Source organism: Natrix helvetica, assembly GCF_964273705.1.
Source record: "Natrix helvetica genome assembly, chromosome: 10".
Classification (NCBI taxonomy): Eukaryota; Metazoa; Chordata; class Lepidosauria; order Squamata; family Natricidae; genus Natrix; species Natrix helvetica.
This window is the reverse complement of record NC_138561.1, coordinates 14001082-14024240: the sequence shown is the minus strand read 5'-3', so window position 1 is coordinate 14024240 and position 23159 is coordinate 14001082. Positions and strand designations below refer to the sequence as shown.

The 23159-nt window shown below is 47.3% G+C and overlaps 2 protein-coding genes across 4 annotated transcripts; one reads left to right on the top strand and one right to left on the bottom strand.

Annotated features, from left to right (window-relative positions):
- Nucleotides 1-306: 306 nt before the first annotated feature.
- Nucleotides 307-20682, top strand: LOC309397173 (RNA-binding Raly-like protein). 3 transcript variants are annotated; one of them, XM_081962956.1, is made up of 7 exons: nucleotides 307-506; nucleotides 2986-3064; nucleotides 13502-13549; nucleotides 13708-13856; nucleotides 15733-15846; nucleotides 17051-17211; nucleotides 20182-20682. In XM_081962956.1, the coding sequence occupies exons 1-7, from the start codon at nucleotides 470-472 to the stop codon at nucleotides 20218-20220; spliced, it is 627 nt and encodes a 208-aa protein (XP_081819082.1). In that variant the 5' UTR covers nucleotides 307-469; the 3' UTR covers nucleotides 20221-20682. The 3 variants fall into 3 exon arrangements, with proteins under 3 accessions (XP_081819082.1, XP_081819084.1, XP_081819083.1); XM_081962957.1 differs by lacking the exon at nucleotides 307-506 and adding an exon at nucleotides 998-1053; XM_081962958.1 differs by lacking the exon at nucleotides 2986-3064.
- Nucleotides 20683-20829: 147 nt separating this feature from the next.
- EXOSC6 (exosome component 6) lies at nucleotides 20830-22716 on the bottom strand. Its single transcript, XM_081962950.1, has one exon. It carries the CDS (start codon nucleotides 22622-22624, stop codon nucleotides 21770-21772), a length of 855 nt encoding a protein of 284 aa, XP_081819076.1. The 5' UTR covers nucleotides 22625-22716; the 3' UTR covers nucleotides 20830-21769.
- Nucleotides 22717-23159: the final 443 nt, after the last annotated feature.

The following is a 23159-nucleotide window of genomic DNA, read 5'->3' as shown; positions in this document are numbered from 1 at the left end:
CCACCTCACCCCAAAGGCAGAAATATAGCGAGCTTGAGAATAGCAACCTCTCTTTCTCCTCTCCTCTGGATCTCCTACCTCCCCAGATACCCATCCTCAACTACTTGTAAGACCGCCCCCCTCCACTGGTCTAAACCATCCTATGCCCACAATAATAAGGAGCGGCTCGTCATGATGGAAACTGTAGGCTGTAAAAATTCCCCTGCCCATGATGTGGAGATGGTTTGCTTGGCCTGACCCCTCCCCCTCCTGTCTAGCATCCCCCCCTTCGCCATGCCAGTTGGTACATTCCTCTGGTACAGCATTCAGGCTGGAGATCCATTTGTTCCATGAAGAAGGGGGGTGGGTGGGGAAGGAGAAAACTGCTGCTCACCAACCTCGCTGGGGGCTTGGAGAGAGAGACTGACAGACTCGGGTACTTGGCACTGGGTCCTCCTTTCCTCCTCCCCCCTCCTCTCTCTCGGGTGGCATGACACTTTTTGGCCGCAGAGAAGGCTGCTGGAGATGTGAGTAACCCTATTTTGCTCATTGGGTTGGACGTAGGGCAACACTCACCCCCCCCCCCCAAGACAAGGTGGCACAGATTTGGCTGCCAAGGTAGAGGCAACCAGGGGAAAAACAGGCAGGGAAGAAGGTGGGGGAGGGAGGGAGAGAATTAAGCCTTGGCGAGGGAGGGAGGGAGAGCTGCTTCCACATCTAACCAGCCTTGTCCTCCTTCTGGATACGATACATAGCCGGACACATTTGAAGAAAAGCAACACAAATCAATGTATTACACTTTGTTATGCAGAATAACCTGTGTGTTTGTGTGTGTTTTTTTGGGGGGGTTGTTGTTTCTTGCTTGGAAACAAAGCATGCCATTTGCTCACCCTCTCTTCCCGTTTTTCTTCTCTATCTAACCAGCTCTTTGGTTGGAATGAAAGTTAGATCAGAGAGGCAAGGAAAATGGAGACGGTAGATGATCGATAGAAGGTTGTTAAGGCGCCTAAGAATCGTAGTCAGAAGGCAATCAGCATCTCTGAAACCATGGCATGGATGGGCACGAGGATGGATGTGAGTGAGTGAGTGTGTGGTTTGGGGGAAAAATAAGCCCTCTTCCTCTTAAGCTTCAGTCTAGCATTCCGTTATCTACTGAAGTTCTGCCCTTCTCAGGGGCTTAGTTTGCGTGGCGTATTAATCAAGTATATTTTAGCTAAGAGGCTGTTGGTGATCTAGCTCATGTGTGACCATTATTCCGAGGGAAGATTGGGCTGGATCAGTAAACCACGGGCAAGTCCATCTGATGAGCACAATAGCTTTGTCCAAAACAAGGGACGAAGACAAGAAATCCATCTCTCTGTGGCCTGGTAGCTCAAATAGCTTAACAGATCAAGATTCTGATCTGCTGTTAGAGCAATTCCTTCGATATAAAAGGATTCTGAGCATGGTGTGTACTTGTCGACTGTGACATCTTCAAAAAAGAAAAAGGCAGATAACTCATTTCAGAAGTGAAGGTAGCCAGATTTGGATAGCACCCCAAGCAGCAGTCGATGGGTATATCTTGAGAATGTTCCCAGCAGAAATAGATTCTGGGGGTGCCGTTATTGGCTGGAGGTGGGTGGGAATCCATCTGGAATGGACAAGAAGAAAAGATAGAAGTAGACTTTGGAAGACTTTGCCTCGTGTATTCGGGTCTTCTCGCATTCCCATGAATGCTCAGATCTGAAAGCCGAGTCCTACTGATTGCTCTAGATTCTTATCGCTCTAAGTAGATATATAAATATATATATCTAGCTATATAGCTATATATATATAGCTCTCATCAGCTAGCCATACTCTTACTGGGATTTGAATTTGGGCATACCAGGGGTTGTAACACAAATACATACATACATACATACATACATACATACATACATACATACATACATAGGAGGTGGCTAAGATGCTGAGCTTGTCGATCAGAAAGGGCAGCAGTTCAGTGGTTCGAATCTATAGCACCGCGTAACGGAGTGAGCTCCCGTTACTTGTCCCAGCTTCGGCCAAATATACAAGTTTGAAAGCACATAAAAATGCAAGTAGAAAAATAGGAATCACTTTTGGTGGGAAGGTAACAGCATTCTGTGCACCTTCAGCGTTTAGTCATGGTGGCCACATGACCATGGAGACGTCTTCAGACAGCGCTGGCTCTTTGGCTTTGAAATGGAGATTTCCCTTAGAGTCGGGAATGACTAGCAGGCATATGTGCGAAGGGAACCTTTACCTTTTATTAATAAGTATATATATGGGTAAGTATAGGAAGCAGCCCCAATTACAGTTCCTAGTTAAGGAAGCACTTCATCTTTGAAATGCATTTTGGATTTTTAGTGCAGCTAAAGGAACACTTTCCTTTCTCCATCAAACAAAACAATAATTCTGTATCAGAAAAAAAAAAAAATCTTGACACATCCTTTGCAAGCTAGATAGACAAGAAGCAAGCTGGTCTTTTTTATTCCCACCCCCAAAAGGAGCATATTTGCCTTCCCCAGGGGGTTAAATGGTGCTTAAAATTGCACCTATGCTGCCAGTCCCCTGAGTGAAGAGTCTAATTCTGTTTTCAGACAATTCCAAAGTCGATAAATAGCACAGATAGGTTAAAAAGATGTCCATGCCTTGTTTCCTTCTAAATTTTAGCTTCAACTTTCTCTTTCATGTGGGTGACAAAAGGGTCATGAGCTTTGCTGTCACAGTGGCTAGATTAATTTTGCTGACTGCCAGCAGTTCGATCCTGACCAGCTCAAAGTTGATTCAGCCTTCCATCCCTCGGAGGTGGGTAGAATGAGGACCCAGATTGTTGGGGGCAAGAGGCTGACTCTGTAAACTGCTTAGAAAGGGCTGTAAAAGCACCGTGAAGCAGTTTATAAGTCTAAGTGCTATTTCTTTTGCCAGATTGGTCCTCTCCTGCTTCTGCACTTGTTTGGCTCCACTGTTTCTCCTTAGAAGTCATTTTTTCCCCTTTTTCTCTAGATATAAACATGGCCCGAGAGCCTAAATTGAGCCATACCAGGCCTGGTCAGAAGAGGCAGCACGCCGCGAGCCTGTATCCGTGAGTCCATCCCATCACTGTCGTTCCCCTACCTCCCATTACTGTTCTCCCCAAACCTAACCCTTGGTTTCTACATTAAATTGCTTGGAATGATTCTGTTAATCTCCAGATTGGCCCAAAGGGCTGTAATCAAAATCGAATCTCCCTGGAGACTGAATTAAGAGAACCAAATTATGTATGTATGTATGTATGTATGTATGTATGTATGTATGTATGTATGTACGTATGTATGTATGTGGTGTAGGTTTCCTGCCTAAGCAGGGGGTTGGACTAGAAGACCTCCAAGGTCCCTTCCAACTCTGTTATTCTATTCTATTCTATTCTATTCTATTCTATTCTATTCTATTCTATTCTATTCTATTCTATTCTACTCTACTCTACTCTACTCTACTCTACTCTACTCTACTCTACTCTACTCTATTCACGTTGGCAGGCGAGAATTTCAAAGGAGAATAGATACCTTGGAGACATTCTCATGGATGATATGTGATGCTTGTCCTTAATTAAGAACATGTGAATGTCCTACATTTCATAGGAAAAGAAACAAAGTAAAAAGGAGGTGAAATCCACAGTAATGGTGAAGAAGCTAGCTGGCCTAGGAACCCGGAGACTGAGTCCTAGGCACCCCTTAGAAACCGCCTTGCTTAGCAAATCAAAATTCTAGTTCTGATTGTGGTCGTACAGTAGAACTTCTGTTACGATCATACTTCATTCCATAACTTTGGTCGCAAACCGATTTGGTCATGACCCAAACCTAATTTTGGAAATTTGGTGCTAACAAAAAAATGGCGTGGAAGGGGAAATTGGCTACGTGGGCGGGGGGGGGGGGCATGTGAATTTTTTGGTCAGAACCCGATTTGGCCATGGTCAAAAGCGTTCGTGACCAGAAGTTCTATTTTCTCTTTGCTTCTGAACGCTACTGGAGAATGCATGCAAGCTGTTGTTGAGCAGAGAAGACCAAAGTAGGAAGTTGTGTGTTGTACTGTGATACCTATCTACCTATCTACCTATGTACCTACCTACCTACCTACCTACCTACCTACCTATCTACCTACCTATCTACCAACCTATGTACCTGCCTACCTACCTACCTGCCTGCCTGCCTGCCTACCTACCTACCTACCTACCTACCTACCTACCTACCTACCTACCTACCTACCTACCTACCTACCTACCTACCTACCTATCTATCTATCTATCTATCTATCTATCTATCTATCCCATCCATCCATCCATCCATCCATCCATCTATCCTCCCTCCCTCCCTCCCTCCCTCCCTCCCTCCCTCCCTCCCTCCCTCTCTCTCACACACACAGACACACACACACTATTCCTCGTGACCACGTAGATAGATAGATTTATATCAGGACAATTTCCCCATGAAATTGACTAGAAGCAATGCTGAAATGGACTAGATCAAGATGTCAGAGAGGTTAGCCTGTGAAGTTGATTGGAAAATAGACAAAGCATCAAGGGAACAATGGAAGAAGGAAGGCCAGAAAAATAGCAGTGTCTTTAAAAAAATAAATAAATCACAAAGGCAGGAAATAAGGATGGGAGGTTTCAAAAGCTCAACTGAAAATAGAAAAGAAAACAACATAACAGCTGGATCAAAAGCAACGAGACTGAAGCCTCCACCTCCCACACTTACCAGTGGTGTGTCTAGCTTGTGTTCTAAACACAGCAGACCTCACGTTGTGCTCTTTGTCATGCGCCTATTGAGCGGTGACCTTTTTTTGGAAACTAATACCATTAGAGTGCTGGACATAAATTAATTCCAAATTAATGGATTTTGAAGCCCTCAGAGAAAAAAGCAGGGTAGAAATGCAATGAATACATAATTCATATCAAAGGATAGGACCAGCAGAAGAGCTGAGCTAGTAAAACTCACGTGAAGTATTAGTAAAAAGGTAAAGGTAAAAGTTCCCCTTGCACATATGTGCTGGTCGTTCCCAACTCTAGGGGGCGGTGCTCATCTCTATTTCAAAGCCAAAGAGCCAGCGCTGTCCGAAGATGTCTCTGTAGTCATGTGGCCGGTATGACTAAATGCCGAAGGAACATGGAACGCTGTTACCTTCCCACCAAAGGCGGTCCCTATTTTTCTACTCGCTTTTTTACATGCTTTCGAACTGCTAGGTTGGCAGAAGCTGGGACAAGTAACGGGAGCTCACTTCGTTACGCGGCGCTAGGGATTCGAACTACTGAATTGCCAACCTTTCTGATTAAAAAGCTCAGCGTCTTAGCCACTGAGCCACCGCGTCCCTTGAAGTATTAGTACTGCTTTATAAAACCTTAATAAGAGCACTCCTGAAATACTGCATCCAGTTTTGGTCATCACATTAGAAAAAAGATGTTGAGACTTTGGGAAAAGGGCAGAGAAGAGCAACTAGGACGATTAAAAGACCTGGAGACGAAACGTATGAAGAACGGTTGCAGGAACTGAGTACGGCTAGTCTAATGAAAAGAAGGATTAGGGGATGACATGATAGCAGTCTTCCAATATCTCAGGGGCTGCCACAAAGGAGGGCAAGACAAGAAACAATAGATGGAAACTAACCATTGATGGAAGGAGAGAGGCAACCTGGAATTAAGGAGAAACTTTCTAACAGGGAGAACAATTAACCAAATTAACTAATTAACCCAAAGTTGTGGGTGCTTCATCCCTTGAGGTTTTAAAGAAGAAATTGGACAGCCACTTGTCTGAAATGGTAGAGGGTCTCCTGCTTGAGTAGGGGATTGGACTAAAAGACCTCCAAGGTCCCTTCCTATTCTCATTGACATGGTATAGATTGTATTTAGGAAGCGTTCACTCCTGTTTTAGCTTCAATCATATAAAACGTGTCAACCCTGGATAAAACTCCACTTTCATGCTAAATAAAATATGGGCCCGTCAGCAAGAAGACGATTTTCTCTGACAGCCGTTTGCTTTCCGAAATGGCCGCAGATAAAAAAAGAGCAAGCTGTGTGATCTTTTATCACACGTATATTTCCTCCTCCGGTTTGATCCTCTTAAGGGACTCCTTTTCGCTGCCAATAAAAGAGATTAGAAGGGAGCGGATGGAACAGATTGGGGGCTGGGCTGGGGCTTATCTGTTTATGTGTTTATTTAGGGGTGGGGAGGTAAATGATTCGGTTGCAAACAGCATTTCAGTGGGAAGTCAATGCATGTAAAAAAAAAGTGGAGGGGGGAAGAGAAGGGAATTTCTGGATACTAGTGCAGTGATAGCTAACCTTTTGGTGCCGAAACACCCATAGTGCAATGTGCGTGCGACACCCTCCCCGTGCTCTGCCCCATTGCACATGTGCCTACGTTCCCCTGTTCCCCCTGTTTTGGGCCTGGGAGGCCTCCTGCACCAACCTAGAAGCGAAAACAGGGCATGAGGGTGCTGCACAAGCCCCCAAAGTGCACTACGATCTCCCCCGCGCATGCGCCCCATCCCCTGCATGTGTGCGTGCATCCCACACTGTGCCCCACCTGCGCGGCAGAGACTCGAAGACCAGCTGGCTGGTGGGAGGCGCATGTGCTTGCACGGGGGAACTGGGCTGGGGCGACGGCTGGCGTGCCTGCAGAGAAGGTTCTATGGGCCACCTGTGGCACACATGCCACACATGCCACATCACAGTTATAGTGGAACGTGGGAATCATTTGCTAGGAGAAACCTTGGGCTGATCTCTCAACGCCAAGCTGCTGAAGTGAATCTGTTTCTAAAGAAAACACCTGGGCAAAGCGAAACGGAAACCAGGTACAACGATCCCCAACCTCAGCACCTTTAAGATGCCTGGATTTCAACTCCCATCTAGCTGGGGAATTCTAGGAGTTGAAGTCTACACATCTTAAAACTGCTAAGGCAGGGGTGAAATCAACTTACCTTTGCTACAGGTTTGGTAGCAATGGGAGCGTGCGCAGGACCTTCCGTACATTGCGCAGAGCGTGAAAACAGGACAAGCCTGCTACCAAGGGCGCCTGCAAAAGTAAGTAGAACAGCAAGGGGGGAGGGGGGAGAATCCGCTGCGCCAGACGATTTAGATTAGCAAGAAAGCAGGAAATCCGATGATTCTACCTAATACTCTGTTTCCCCGAAAATAAGACCTCCCCGGATAATAAGCCCAATTGGACTTTTGAGCGCATGTGCTAAAATAAGCCCTCCCCCCAAAATAAGCCCTCCCTGAAAATATTGCAACACAGCAGCAGCCATGAGGTGACCACGCTTGCCTCCTCCTGCACCTCAAAAATGATAAGACCTCCACGAAAATAAGGCCAAGTGCTTATTTCGGGGGTCAAAAGAAAATAAGATCCTGTCTTTTTTTCGGGGAAACACGGTATAAATTGCACATCACAGTTGATCCTCGGAAATACCAGTTCACCTGAAGTGGTAGTTTTTTTTTTTTTTTTGCTACTGGTTTGGGCAAACTGGCCCGAACCGGTAGCATTTCACCCTTGTGCTACGGTTAAGAAACACTGGGCCAACAGCATCATGGGCAGCTGGGGACCTTCCAGGTTAGACTTTGGAGACAATTCAGATGACCAGATTTTCGCGACCTTTGCATCACAAAAGAACAAATGGATTGTTGCCCTGCATTCAGCTTAACCAAGCATGAAATTAGCCAAGCTTAGGGTGTGATCTGAAGTAACTCAAAGAGGTGAGTTTAGTCCAGTGGTCCCCTACCATTTGGGCACCAGGGGCCGATTCCGTGGAGAGAAGATTTTGCGTGGACCGGAGGGGACACGGTTTCACTATTGCTGCCTGCATCCCGCGGATGGGGCTCCGCTTCTTTGTGTGGCCCCGTTTCTGACCCCCTACTTTTGTCTACCTGGCTAAGTAGGTTGTGTGAATACAGTCAGAGCCTCTTAGATATTGCACACTAACATGAATTTAAACGAGGCTGCAGGGAGGTGGTTGCTCGGGATCCCCAAAATCTGGGGGAATGTAGAAAGACCCTCCCCCGATTCCTTGATTGTAAGATATACACATGGGGACGCGGTGGCTCGGGGACTAAGACGCTGAGCTTGTCGATCAGAAACGTCGGCAGTTCGGCGGTTCGAATCCCTAGCACCGCATAATGGAGTAGGCTCCCGTTACTTCTCCCAGCTTCCGCCAACTTAGCAATTTGAAAGCATGGAAAAATGTAGAAAAAATAGGAACCCCCTTTTGGTGGGAAGGAAACAGCGTTCTGTGCACCTTTGGCATTTAGTCATGTCAGCCACATGACCACAGAGACGTCTTCGGACAGCGCTGGCTTTTCGGCTTTGGAACGGAGATGAGCACCGCCCTTTAGAGTTGGAAACGACTAGCACCAGGGGTGAGTTCCGGATTCTTTTACTGTCAGTTCGTGCATGGATGTGCTTCAGGTGCACATGTGCACTTGATGCACCCTACACACGCATGCACAGAAGCAAAAAAGAAGATTGTGGTGCTTACAGTGCTTCCGATAGAACCGGTTTGGGCGTGTGCACGGCCGAGTTACTACCTATTTGGTTGAACCGCTCCAAACCGGGAGGAACCCACCTCTGACTAGCACATACATGCAAGGGAACCTTTAAGATATACACAAAACTGCAACCTAGGTACCTTTGGGAGAACATGTCAAGCAGGTCTCATTTCAGTCACAAATTGGTCCCTCTGGACCAGTGCAGCAGCCAACAGATGGAAGTTTGGAAAACAAAAGGCCTTAACAAAGAACCCAAAAATAACTTCCAGGGGAAAACAATAGCTTCTCTGCACAGCCTTTCTGGAATTCCTGGCTTGGTCCATCCTCATAGCTGCCAGCAGGCTGCCTCTCTGTGCCTTTAAAAGGAGGAGGGTTGTTTTTATTAGCCATCATGAGTGGTTCATAAATCTCTCCTGGATGCCAGACTCGCTTTCTGCTCCATTTCAGGGTTAGACATCCTGGGAATTGGCACCCCCCTGCTTTCGGGTCTCAGACTTTGGGTATGGCATGAGTTGGCACCGTTTGGTCTGGAGGAGCGGTGTGCCACTCTGAGGATTGAAAGAGGTGAAGAACACAAAGAGAGGGGGAAGAAAGCCTCAAAGCATATCCAGAAATACTCTCTCTAGAATTTATAGAATTACAGAAAAAACAGAGTTATAAGGGACCTTGGAGGTCTTCTAGTCCAACTTCTTGCTCAAGCAGGAGACCATCTACCACAGTTCTTCACATTGCACCATTGTGGACCAATGGCTGTCCAATCTCTTCTTGAAAACCTCACAACTTCTGGAGGCAATCAATTGTTCTCACCGTCAGGAAATTTCTCCTTAGTTCTAGGTTGCTTCTTTCCTTGATAGGTTTCCACCTGCCACTCCTTGTCCTGCCCTCAAGTGCTTTGAAAAATGCCTCTTCTTTCTGATAGCCTCTCAAATACAGTAGTACCTTGGTACTCAGCTGCTTTGAAACTCATCAGATTTGCTACTCCGTGTATTTTGTTGCGAAAAGTTTGTCCCGGTACTCGTCATTTGTTTAGTACTCACGGCACAAGGTAAAACTTGCCAGTGTCGGCTGCTTTATGACTTACTACATTATTCTTTATAGGAAGAATTTGTTTGGTACTCATCACACCTTCTGGAGACAATGAACAATGAGTCCAAGGTACCACTCTATTAGAAGCCTGCTATCATGTCTTAATTTATTATTTCATAATTTATATGGCACCAGCACCTCCAAATGAAAGCCTGGCCTGGCCCAGCAGATGTCCTCTTCCAGTTTGGAGGCCCTGTCGATCAACTTCAAATGCTCCAAATGCAGACTTCTCTGCTTGTTTGCAACACTTGAAATCCTGATGCAGCTGTTCTTCCAGGAATGGCATGGAGCTCTCTGCTCTCTCCGAGCCAGAAAAGTGCAGCTGTGGAAAAAAAAACATCTTCCCAGGAATTAAGGAGAAACTTCCTAACAGTGAGGACAATTAACCAGTGGAAGAGCTTCCCTTCAGAAGTTGTGGTGCTGCATCGCTGGAGGTTTTTAAGAAGAGACTGGACAGACACTTGTTTGAGATGGTATAAGGTCTCCTGCTTGAGCAGGGGGCTGGACTAGAAGACCTCCAAGGTTCCTTCCAGCTCTATCCTGATTGATTCAAACGCCTCTGTGAGTTATTGGGAAGTGTTGCCTATTAGTAGAAGAATTGCAAATCAAGCTTTTGTGCTTTCACCAAGAACTTTCCATTTCAACTTTCAATTTTAGGGCTAAAGACCTATTTTTGTAATGTTTCACTGAAATGTGCAGCCAACGGCCGCATTATTGGGCATCAGGTAGCATGTACATTTAGTACATTATTATTATAGCAATATTCACATTCTGCATCCATTCCCTGGTGCAATCACAGCATATAGCGCTGGCAATAATACATCCTGAAGTAGAATATTAGTTCCACTCGCTCAGCGTGCTCCCTCTTAGTTTCTAGCAGAGTGCCCAAGTGGATGGCTCTAAAAGCCACTGTTTGCAAAAGTCTGCCTGCTCTGCATAATCAGAGAGGTTTCCTCTGTTCAAATACGATCTCTAAAGGACTCTTCAATTGCTGTTGCTCCTTGGGCCGTGCAGAAAACAAGCAAAAGAGCAGGGAAAACAAGGGAAAATGGCATATCAAAACCGAAACATGCACATTCATGATAGGTAGGGGTTCCTTCCCAGAACTGCAAGGCCATTTTCTCTCCTGCTTCTAGGAAGAGAAAAAAAACCAAAGGAAGAAGTGGAAAACTGGAAAGGTAATTCCACAATTGTGGCTAAGAGTTGAGGCTTCCAACTCATGATATGTAAGCTAGTTTCTTTTCCTCTTGAATTTTGAAGAGGTCTAGAAACATTCCTCATTCATCTTCTTCTTCCTAGGGCAAGGTCCGCTTTTCGGATCATTGAACGCCATTTTGCATGATCAGCTGCATCTCCAGGGTGCAGGCCCATGGCTTGCATTGACATGATGTAAAAAAGATGTGGAGACCCTAGAAAGAGTGCAGAGAAGAGCAACAAAGAGGATTAGGGGACTGGAGACGAAAACATATGAAGAATGGTTGCAGGAACTGGGTAGGTCTAGTTTAATAGAAAGAAGGACTAGGGGAGACATGATAGCAGTCTTCCAATATCTCAGGGGTTGCCACAAAGAAGAGGGAGTCGACCTATTCTCCAAAACACCTGAGGGTAGAAAGTGTGCATGCACATGCAAAGGTAGCAGATTCACTGAATTGGTAGCAGAGTTCAGAGGATTTCACTGCTGGAGCTGCGATGGCACAGTGGTTAGAGTGCAGTACTGCAGGCTACTTCTGCTGCCTGCCGGCTGCCTGCAATTTGGCAGTTCAAGTCTCACCAGGCTCAAGGTTGATACCTTACCGTTCTGGATTGGTTATCCTCGACTCTCCAAGTACTCCCCCTGCCTGTTGGGGTCCATGTTCCGCGGACCCTGCCGCAATATCTCTCCAACCACTGCCTCATTCATTATCTCGGAAGCCCACTGCCCCAAACATTTCCTGCAGCTTCTGTAGAGTTTTGCTGTCCACTGTGGTGGAGTAACTCCAATCGTCATCTTTCACGCCATTGGGCGAAATGGGGTCCAGAAGGGGTGAGCGGGGGAGGGCATGGGATGGAAAGCCTCTGTGGTCCTGAGCCACTGGCAAGCCTAGACACTCAGCCTTCCATCCTTCCGAGGTGGGTCAAATGAGGACCCAGATTGTTGGGGACAATAGGCTGACTCTGTAAACTGCTTAGAAAGGGCTGTAAAGTGCTGTAAAGCGGTATATAAGTCTAAGTGCTATATATATTTGCGACCTTCTGAAGTTTCCAAAGTCAAGGAGAAGTTGGATTTGCCTAATGACCGGGTGCTTTGTTTAACAACCATGGTGATGAACTTAATGATTACGCAATTTTTTTCACTCACTTAATTGTTTTGCTTAGCAACAGGCACTCCAGTCCCAATTGTTGTAAGCTGAGAACTACCTGTATGGAAAAGTCAAGGAGGATGCCTTGTGTAAATGCTTGTTCTTGTTATTTTGAGCAGCTTCCTGGTTCCCTCAGGGAAAGGATCGTGAGATTTGTTACGTAGAAGCCGTGTCAGAAGTACCGGCACTAATGGAACATTCTAGTTTAGTCATGGAAAGAACACGGCTTAATCTGTTGCCCAAGAAACCACAAGCCATAACCATACAAGAAGCTCATGGGCCTGTTAATAGTTGCATACAGGAGGAATGTTGGCAGATGTTGTGAGCCATGCAGAGGAAAGGGGAAACATGTCTTTGATGTCATCAAAAAAGCACAACAAAGAATGCTCTTTCTGCGTCAACTCAGAAAGTTCAAACTGCCCAAAGAGCTGCTGATTCTGTTCTACAGAGCAATTATTGAGTCTGTCATTTGCACCTCTATAACTCTGGTTTGGCTCTGCAACCCAAACAAGACAGACACAGGCTTCAACGGATAATTAGAACTGCAGAAAGAAACATTTGCTACCAACCTGCCTTCCATTGAGGACCTGTATACTGCACGAGTCAAAGAGAGGGCTGTGAAAATATTTACAAACCCCTCACATCCAGGACATAAATTGTTTCAACTCCTACCCTCAAAACGAGGCTATAGAGCACTGCACACCAAAACAACTAGACACAAGGACTGTTTTTCCCCGAATGCCATCACTCTGCTAAACAACTAATTCCCACAACGCTGTCAAAATATTCACTAAGGCTGCATTGCTATTATTCTTCTCTTCCTTCCTAATACCCATCTCTTCCCATTTATGACTATAATCATGTTATATTGTTTTGTTTCCTAGTATAATGTTTGCTTATTAGTAACCTATGACAATCAATCATATGATTCTTGATTAATATATTCTATTTTATTTTTCTTTCTTTACAATGAGAGTATATGCATCGAAGACAAATTCCTTGTGTGTCCAATCACACTTGGCCAATAAAGAATTCTATTCTATTCTATTCTATTCTATTCTATTCTATTCTATTCTATTCTATTCTATTCTATTCTATTCTATTCTATTCTATTCTATTCTATTCTATTCTATTCTATTCTATTCTATTCTATTCTATATAAACCAGTTCGGCGGTTCGAATCCCTAGTGCCACGTAACGGAGTGAGCTCCAGTTACTTGTCCCAGCTATTGCTAACCCAGCAGTTCGAAAGAATGTAAAAATGCAAGTAAAAAAATAGGAACCACCTTTGGTGGGAAGGTAACAGCGCTCTGTGCACCCTCAGCATTTAGTCATGCCAGCCACATGACCACAGAGACGTCTTCGGATAGCGCTGGCTTTTCCGCTTTGAAACAGAGATGAGCACCGCCCCCTAGAGTCGGGAATGACTAGCAGATAGGTGTGAGGGGAACTTTTAGCTTTAAAAAATAAGATGGAGAATGAGATCAAAGTTATGGAGATGCTGGTTCAAATGTGCTGCGGAAATGGTGAGTTATTCCCTCTTGAAAATATGCATTTCTAAAGCTTTTCTTCTCCTTTGCAGGAACTGTGACCTGGAATATGAACTTTACAAAGATGATTTGCCATACAGGTGACTTTAGCGCTTTCATCTCGTCTCTTTACTTTGCGATTCAACCACAGAGATGACAACTTCCTTACCTTTTATTTGCCCCCCTACTGTACTCTGTCTTGAAATATACTTTAAAAAGAGACTAGTATATCAACTTCTCCTCCCCACCTTTCCTGCAGGATCTACGAATACCAGAAGATCCCGCCTCTTATTGGACACATTCCTATCAAAACCAGAAGAAGCCATCTCGGGACGGAAAGTAAAACCAGACTGAGCCCACACACGGACTTAAGAAGCAACAGCAACCCCACAACAGGACGTACAAAATGTGAGTGTCGGGGGCCCCAATGTTGTACAGAGACTTTGGAGTCATCTTGTAGCACAAGAGCTACGCTAGTTTAGGGTAGTGTTTCTCAACCTTGGCACCTTGAAGGTCTGTGGACTTCAACTCCCAGAATTCTCAAGCCAGAAATTCTGGGAGTTGAAGTCCACACATCTTCAAGTTGTCAAGATTGAGCAACAATGGTTTTGGGTACAGGGCTGGCAGCAGGTTCGGACAGTGAGGAGGTTGGGGAGGAACATGGGCCAGTCCTGGGGGCTGAGGAAAGCTTAGATATGGGCTCTGCGTCAGAGGCAGAGAGGAAGCTAGACAGCAGTGAGGCAGAGGAACAGCTGGAGCCTGTTCCCGGTGTGCGCATGTGCAGAGCTGCCAGAAGACAAGAACAACTAAGAAAGGAGGGTCGACTTAGGAGTAAAATCACCTTGGAGGTGATTGGTCCCTTCCATGGGAAACAAAAGAGGAGCGAATGGGGAGTGGGCTTTTGCAGGAAACAATAAGTTGATTCGGTCGTGTCAAGAGAGAAAAAGTCTGTGTGTAACTATAAGAGATTCAGTGCCAAGTTTTGCCTTGCCCTGCATTTGGAAACTAGTTATTTAGCAGCTCACCAAATGAGATAAGGTTCGTATTTGATAAACATTCCTCTGAAAGACTGTTTGCTAAGCCTTGCTGACTGTGAATGAAAGGAATTCACAGTCGTGTAAATAAAAGGGGTTTTGCCAGGACCAAGACTCCGTTTCTTGCTTGTTAAGTAATCCTGGGTCAGAACAGACAAAAATCAGAAGCCTGGTAGCATCTTTTCCATCTAATCTGTTTTATTGCACTAGATTAACAGAGTTGGAAGGGACCTTGTAGGTCATCTAGTCCAACCCCCCACCCAAGCAGGGGACCATTCACCATTTCTGACAAACGGCAGTCCAATCACTTCTTGAAAGCCTCCCACATCACACCACCTTAATCAAAGGCAAAATCGTCTACTGGTTATAGCTCATGTCATCAGATGCAGAGACTTAGACATCTTTGTCTAGTCAAGGTTAAATATTCCTTTGTACATCTGTTGTCAAGCAGTCGATTCTGGTTGGCTGAGCAGCCGCGTGGAGCCCAGAGCAAAATCTTTAGGATGCTCAGCAGGACTGGTGACAAGGCTTGCAGTTCATCTATTTTAAGGTGGGGAGGGGAGGAAATTAGGAAAAAGCATTCGTGGTAAACACAGGAGGAGGTACAGATCCAGATTAACAGAGTTGGAAGGCACCTTGTAGGTCATCTAGTCCAACCCCTCACCCAAGCAGACCCTACACCATTCAGGTCTTCAAATAGGGCAGAACCAATGAAGATAGAGAAAGCAGAATTTCGGTTGTCTTAAGGGAAAAAGACAGAACCGGAAACGTTAAGCTGGAGAAACGATGGTGGAAATTTAGAAACGAAAGCAGCATTTTGTATTGATCTGGACTAGCCAGCCGATTCAATCAAAGGCCAGGAAGAGCAGGAATAATCTACAAACTGTCCCTATAGAAATCTGCTCCTTTTGAAGGAAAGGATTTCTGGGTTGAAAAAAAAAACCAGCAACACTCTGTATGCGCCAATTTGTGCGTGGCTGGGCTTGCAGATGTGCACAGGGAAACAATTCTCCTGATCTTTATCGTGGTGTCTTTTGCAGCAGCTTTTTTGTTTTTTTTAGATGCCGCTGTTTGCAAAAGCTGGGAAATTATCCTGTTCATTAGCACGGATGCAAATGGCTGCTGGCATAAAAGCCAGGATGAACACCTTCCCCCGCCCCAGCCCGCATTTCCCAGTTCAATTTCTGCAGAGGGTCTTTAAAAGGAGTGCTGCTCATTCTCCCATCTCTCTTCCCCCCTCCTCCCTGCAGTACGAGCCGAAGAATTGCACTCCATCAAAGGGGAATTAAGCCAGATCAAAGCGCAGGTGGATAACTTGCTGGAAAGCCTCAATCGGATGGATCAACAGCGGGAACACCCCACAGGTGAGGGAGAGAAGGGTCTTAAGGGCTAGAAGGGACCTTGGAGATCTTCTAGTCCAACCCCCTGCCTAAGGCAGGAGACCATCTACAATCCTGGATAAATGGTTGCCCAATCTTTCCTTGCAAGCCTCCAATGAAACACCTAGAACTCTGGGAGATAAGCTGTTCCATCTCTAGTTGTTCTCACTGTCCGGAATTTTCTTTTTAGTTCTTAGGTTGGATCTCTTTTTAACAAACTTCCACCCACTTCTTCTTGGAATGGTGCTTTGGAGAATAAGTTGGAGACAATGGAGATTTTGCAGTATCCTTCCCCTGGAGAGGGGAGGGAATGGAGATTTTGCAGTACCCTTCCCATGGAGTGAGGAGGGAATGGAAATTTTGCAGTATCCTTCCCCTGGAGTGGGGAGGGAATGGAGATTTTGCAGTATCCTTCCCCTGGAGTGGGGAGGGAATGGAGATTTTGCACTATCCTTCCCCTGGAGTGAGGAGGGAATGGAAATTTTGCACTATCCTTCCCCTGGAGTGGGGAGGAAATGGAGATTTTGCAGTATCCTTCCCCTGCCATGCCCACCAAGCCACAGCATGCCCACCAACCCATGCCCACAGAACTGGTAGTAAAAAAAAAAAAAAGAATTTCACCCCTGCACTCAAGTACTGAAAGACAACTCATGCCATTCCGAATCCTTTGTTAGCCTAGCACTGTGATGGTGAGCCTATGGCACTCAGAGCCATGTTGCTTGGCATGCGCAGTGGTGCCCATTTATCTTCCGGCTTTCCGATGCGCATGTGCTGATCAGCTGGCCTTTGCACATGTGGCAGTGTTAGAAACCGGGAGAGCTGGTCCTCCATTTTCCGGTGTGAGCATGCGGGCTGGCCAACTGATCGGCGCATGGGCATGCGCAGCAGTAACCAGAAGACCTGCTGGCTGGGGAATTCTGGGAGTTGAAGTCCGCCAAGGCTTAAAGTTGCCAAGGTTGAAGACCCTACTCTAAGCGTTTTAGAGAGTCAGCCTATTTGCCCCCAACAATTTGGGTCCTCATTTTACCCACCTCGGAAGGATGGAGGGCTGAGTCAATCGTCAAATGGTTGTAAGTTGAGGACTACCAGTATTTAAAATGTGTATCGAAGATGCGCGAACCCCCAAAGCCCCCTGCTCCTGCTTGCTAGAATAGGAGAAGCTCCACCTCAAGCATCTCTGATCTCACAGGTACCAAGGACAGCAAGAAAAAATTGTTCACCAGCATGGAGGCTTCCTCCCCGGTGGGAGAACTGATCAGAATGAAGGAAAGCACCAAAAACGAGGGTCACGCCCCTCAGCAAGAGATTGACAGTGCAGAGGAGAGCACAGACACCGAAGAAGCCACCGCGGTAAGTGGGGCTCTGCGATTTGCGCCAAGGGGGAGCAGCCTTATTCCACCAGATGGGGTTTTACTGCATTTCCTTCACACATCAGAGCATCCATCCTCATTTGCCTCGATGGCATGTTTACGCACGCTGTTTCCCCTCCTCCTGTTATCAGATGGCTCAGAAGCATTGAGGGGAAGGGGAGAGAAAGGAGAGGGGAGGGCAGAAGCTCAGGGTGTAAGTGGACGATACCATTCTAGAGGTCTTGGCTGTCGATGGTAGCTTAGCTGGAAAACGCCGAGCTGCAAAGAAGATTTGGTCGTCTAATTAACACCTGGATGCAATCTGCTCAGGTTATTTATGTCAAGAGTGTCTATGGAAGATTCTCAATCATCCAGGCCCGTGGCTGTCTCAGAGGTGCTTTTTCAAAAGGCATCTGGACTTTTGTATTTCTTAGAAGACGTTTCACTTCTCGTCCAAGGAGGGAACCGTCTTCTTCCGTTCTAACTGACCAGTGGGGAATAGAAAGGCTGAGTGTTAACAGATGACTGCCAAGAATATACTGTATTTTTCAGAGTATAAGACGCACCTTTTTCCCTCAAAAAAGAGGGTTAAAATCTGGGTGCGTCTTATACACTGAATACAGCATTTTTGGCCTCCCCAAAACCCGCCCCTTTACCAAAATGGCTGTGCATAGCCTTTAGGAAGCTTATAGAGTGCTCCTGGGGGGTGGGGAGGGCGGAAATGAGGGAAGAACGGGCCGTTTTTTGCTCAAGTTTGCCCCCCAAGCTCACAGGAGTACTCTATAAGCCTCCTAAATGCTATGCATGCCCTTTTTTTTTTGAGAAAAATGGGATGTTTTTTGCTCGTTTTGGGGCCCTCCCCCACCCCCCAGGAGCACTCTACAAGCCTCCTAAAGGCTATTCATGCCCTTTAAAAAAAACGGGCCCGTGTTCGCGAAAAACAGGTCGTTTTTGGAAAGTCTGAAGAGTGCAAAAACTTTTTTAAAAAAATTGTCTCTTCAAAATCTTGGTGCGTCTTATACTCCAGTGCGTCTTATACTCTGAAAAATGCGGTAAATCTTTCCGTTCCACAGCTGTCAGTTAGAACAGAAGAAACTCCTTGGATGAGAAGAGAAACGTCAAATAAAAACAAACAAGAAAGTCCAGTTGCCTTTTGGAAAAAAAAACCACCTTTGAGACTCCAACCTCGAGGCTCAGGGTGTCCAAGGTGAATTTGATAGTGTTTCTTAAGGCCCATTGTGCACCCCTTGTCCTAAATCATAATTAGCCTGTCCTGGCTAACATCCCCATTGTGGTTTGCATAGCAATGTAAGCATCTCTTCTGGAGGGGTAGTATTTGATATGTAACGGGGGAACAAATCCTCAGTCGTTGACTGACAGTTATGTGTCAAAGGGCTTTGGTTTTTGTTCTAAGATTTCTTAGGAGAATTGAGTTTTATGTTTATTTAGAAATTGGTTTGGATGGTGAGTTATTTCTGGTTTGGATGGTGAGTTAATTCTGGGTGGTGAGTTATTTCAGCCTTCTCCTGTTCTGAAGATGCTTCTTGAATGAGAAGTGAAACATCTTCAAGGAAAAACAAAAGTCCAGTTGCCTTTTGAAAAAGCCCCTTTGGGATATTTGCCAAGAGATTGATGAAATGAAATTGGGAACATCAGGGGGTCCTGTAGGGCAGGGGGTCCCAATTTTGTGTAGGCTAAGGATCACGCAAGAGTGTGAAGGTGGTGCTTCCCAAGGGCAAGACCACAAAAAGAGAAGCAGAAGCAAGAAAACAGTGTCCCTGGTTTAACGGCAATTAAATGCAACTTAATTAGACAATTAACGTTGCTTCTTCTGCATCGAATCACCGGCTCTTTCCGTGACATTAAAAATTACAATTTGGCAGTAGCGTTTGGAAGATTCTGGAACCAATGCAGGCTTTGCAAGGGCAAGGCGTGAAATAGCTAAAACCTGGTGAGTGGCTGCCAGCTAGTGATCAGGTTCATCCTTAACATTAAACCATAATGCAGGCAGTTTTGTTTTGGTTTCCCCCATCTTACCATAGTATCTGACATTTTGGGAACTACGAAATATGTTTCTGCAGCTCTAGATAGGGTGACCTGGTTCAGATGCCAGAGGACAGCCATCACCAACTGGTGGTCTGTGCACCACTGGTGATCCACAAGAACATTTTGGTGGTCTGCAGAAAAATATTTGCATTTTTTATATTGCACTAAACCAGGGGTCCTCAAACTACGGTCCCTGGGCCGGATACGTGCAATGAATGTTTGCATTGCTGCAGGGAGTCTCTCCCTTCGGTGTCTTTTTGTGGGGGTTGGAGGGGGGCAGAAATTCTGACTTGGGGTCTGCTTCAGCCTCCTGGTGGGGGGCTTTGGGCGAAGGCTGGAGGGAAGCACCGCTGATGGCAAAGAGCCAGAGGGCCTTGTTCCAGTGGGACTGCATCATGGCTTGGAACTGGCTGACCATCTCAGCCCACTGAGCCTCCAGCCGCCGGTCTTACACTCCCACAGGTCTTCCCTCTGTTTGGAAAGCCTATGCTCGTAGTCCTCAGTGAGGTGCTTCTGCTGAGCTTCCTTCTCGGTCAGATCCAATTTGAACTGAGCTGTTTTGCCAACTCTTTCTCATGGTGGCTGCTTAGCTCCAGCAACGGCTTCCTGTTGGGGCCCTAAGGAGCCCGGGCGGGGGGGCAGGCGAGGAGTGGCGAGTAGAGGCTGGCAAAGCACCCCTTGACATCAAGTTGGCCACACCCACCCAGTCACATGACCACCTGGCCACGCCCACCCAGCTGGTCATTAGGCAGATCTTATTAGCAGTCCGCGGGATTTAAAATTATGAAATTAGTGGTCCCTGAGGACAAGGAGGTTGGCGATCTCTGCCGATAGGAAGCCGTGGTTGCCCTCCAATCTGCTTAAAAACAGAGAAGCTGCAATTGGACAAGCTCAGAGTTGCCATGAGTATTTTCTTCCCTTGCAGATGAGAAATCACACACCGGATCCCGAAGGAAGCAAGTAGGGAGGGCTACCTTGCTGGGAATCCCTCGCCAAGCGCTTCCTTTCCCATGTATTGCGTTTTCTTCCCACGACTTACAGCTTGTGCAGCCTCCGACGTCGCTTCCTTCCAATCCGTGCTGATGGAGAGGAGACAGGAATCCAGGTGCAGCACTGCTGCTGCCCCTAAGCTGGTGGAGAGCCTCCTGCCTCAACTTGAGGGAGGACCTTGGGTGCTGTTGTTAGATAACAACCTTAAACATAGGTCCATAGATGGGAGAAAGAAAGAGGGGGGGGGGAGGAGGAGAGGAAAAGCAGGCACCGTGACTGCACATTTGAACCAATCGTTGTGACTCCGAAATAAACAATAGCAATGTGCTACAGATCAAACATGGCTTTTTTTCTTTTATGGGTGCCCAAAGAGCAATTAAGAAAGGCTGAGGGCCAAAGAATGGAGGCCATTGAACTCTGGTGCTGGAGAAGACTCCTGCATTGAGTCCCTTGGACTGCAAGGCAATCCAACCGGTCAGTCCTAGAGGAGATCCAGTGAATTATTATTGAGAGGAAAAAAAAACCCCCACCCGGAATGAAAGTTAGGAGAATGCCAAAACAGACTTGAGATGATTAACAAAAATTGTACTAACAAGGATTTAGTCAACAGAGGATCAAAAATGAGAAATAAAAGATAACAATGTGGCTTATTTCCTAGACAGGAGGAGTCAGGAAAAACAAAACAATGCAAAATAAACAGACTGGGTATTTTTTTAAAATCATTTTTGTGTGAAAATGGAAAAAAAATGATATCAACATTCATCTGGCTTTTAAAAACATGCATTTACACAAGCAACTGGCTGTATCTGTCCAAAGCACGAAATAAATTATGGTTAACCACACTGGATTAAACTGGGTTCACAATGAACGAAACAAGCCATGTTATTGTTTAATGCAGGGGGTCTCCAAACTTGGCAACTTTAAGACTTGTGGATTTCAACTCCCAGAACTGAAGCCCACAAGTCTTAAAGTTGCCAAGTTTGAAGACCTCTGGCTTAATGTCATAACCTGAATCCCCACGGGCCCCTTAAGACATCACCCCACAGGTTTTCTTTCAGCTCTATCATGGTTAACTTGTGGTTTCTGATGAAAACTCAGCCATCACTTTAACCGAACCTAAACTTGCATGAAACTCCCCAGGAAAACAAGTCTCCCAAAGGACCACATCAACGAACAGGGTTCAAGAGGCCGCCTCCGCAGGACCAACAATCTCTCATCTCACCCGAAGTCACATTTCAACATGAAAACAGGGCATCGGTTGTGGGTTCAGGAGACGCCTCAGGTTACCCGACTTAGAAAAACGAAGAGTCAATGGTGCAAAATGAGAGTCAAAACAGGCACAGCTTTTGAGGTTCGTGGGTGGGTGGGTGGGGGACGCTGCAGCAATATCACCCCGTCTTCCAAAGAGGAGGGTGGGCACCAAGTTTCCAAATGAAGTCCTACGGGGATCAGGCAGGTCTCTCGCTCCGCATCCTTCTCTCCATCATCGAGGTCCGACGTGCACGATCCTGCCAGGGCGAATGTCAGGCCGTCCCCTCGGGGGTCTCCTCCGTGTCCATCTCCGCGGGCTCATGCGGCTCTGGTGCCCGGCGCTTGGCGGCGCGCAGGAGGCTCTGGCGCAGGAGCGGGTAAAGGCGCTGGCAGCCGTCGAGGCCCAGGCGGAGGGCTTGAGCCCAGCTGTCAGCCTGCCCGCCATCGCCGCTGCCCAGCAAGCCGGAGACCTGGTTGAGGGAAGGCAGGAGCGCCACGGTGAGGCGGGCGGCGGCGGCGCGCTCCTCGGGCTCGGTGGGTTGAAGCCGCCACTCGGGCCCCGACGGCCCGGCCTGCCGGCTGAGCGCGCAAGCCGCCACCAGGTCGTAGAGCTCGATGCCGGCGTCGGCCAGCGCCAGCCCGGCGGCGCAAAGGGCAGCGGCCAAGGCAGAGCCGCCGTCCTGCAGGAGCAGCGCGCTCACCTCCAGCTGCGCCCGCGGGTAGCGCGCCAAGCGCACGGCCGGCTCCAGCGCTTCCTGCAGCGCCAGCGCCAGCTCGGGTTCCTTCTCGCCCGGGCGGCTGCGAGCGCCGCGGCCGGAGAAAGGCGCCCGGCGGAAGTCGCACACCAGCCGGCCCCGCTGTTCGGACGGAGCGCCCGATCCGCCGCCGCCGCCCGCTTCGCGCGGCCCGGCCACGGAGCAGAGGACCTTGGTGCCCCCGTCCAGCTCCACGTAGGCCGAGCCTTTGGCTTGGCTCAGCAGCCCCACGCGGGCGAAGAGCGGCTGCAGGGCCGAGGGATCCCGGCTGGCTTGGCCCGCCTCGCCGCTCGCCTTCTGGCCGCCGGGCACGTACAGCAGCGGCGACTGAGACTCCTCCGGGCCCGGCACTCGCCGGTGATCCAGCGGCATGGCGCCCGGCTTTGGCGCGCCTGGCTCCGGAAGGGGAAGGGCGGAGGAAGGCGGCGAGGTCTTTTCCTCCGGCAGCTCCCCCTGCCGGCTTCGGCTCTCCGCGTTGGCCGCCGCCGCCGCTTCTCCAAGGTTGGGGTTTCCTGGAGCGCTTTTGCGCAAGGCTTGGAGTGCGGCGGCTGCTTCGTTCGCGGGGAAAGTCCGGGGAGATGCTCAGCCATCCGGGTCGTGCTTGGCCCAAAAGTGCTCCCCCCCCCCCCAAAAAAAAGTGGCAGCTGGACTTTCTGGTTTTTCTCTGAAGACGTTTCGCTTCTCATCCAAAGAAGCTTCTTCAGCTCTGACTGGATGGTGGGGGATGGAAGGATTTATATTCCTTGCAGAAAGCTGGTTCTTTGCATTCACTCTTAAAAGGATGCACATTTTTAAAATTTCATTTATTTTGTCAAGCCTGTATAAGATAACAGATATAAGTATTAACATGATTATCAATACAGGAAAATGGATACGAATACCTGGGGACAGTAGGACAGGGACAGTA

What these genes read in the sequence shown, in the direction of transcription:
- LOC309397173 (XM_081962956.1), top strand. Translation starts at nt 470, where the DNA reads ATGACACTTTTTGGCCGCAGAGAAGGCTGCTGGAGAT. An exon ending in CACGCCGCGAGCCTGTATCC is followed by an intron (nt 3,065 to 13,501) that starts GTGAGTCCATCC and finishes TCTCCTTTGCAG; the next exon opens with GAACTGTGACCTGGAATATG. An exon ending in CACAACAGGACGTACAAAAT is followed by an intron (nt 13,857 to 15,732) that starts GTGAGTGTCGGG and finishes TCCTCCCTGCAG; the next exon opens with TACGAGCCGAAGAATTGCAC.
- EXOSC6 (XM_081962950.1), bottom strand. Translation starts at nt 22,624, where the DNA reads ATGCCGCTGGATCACCGGCGAGTGCCGGGCCCGGAGGAGTCTCAGTCG.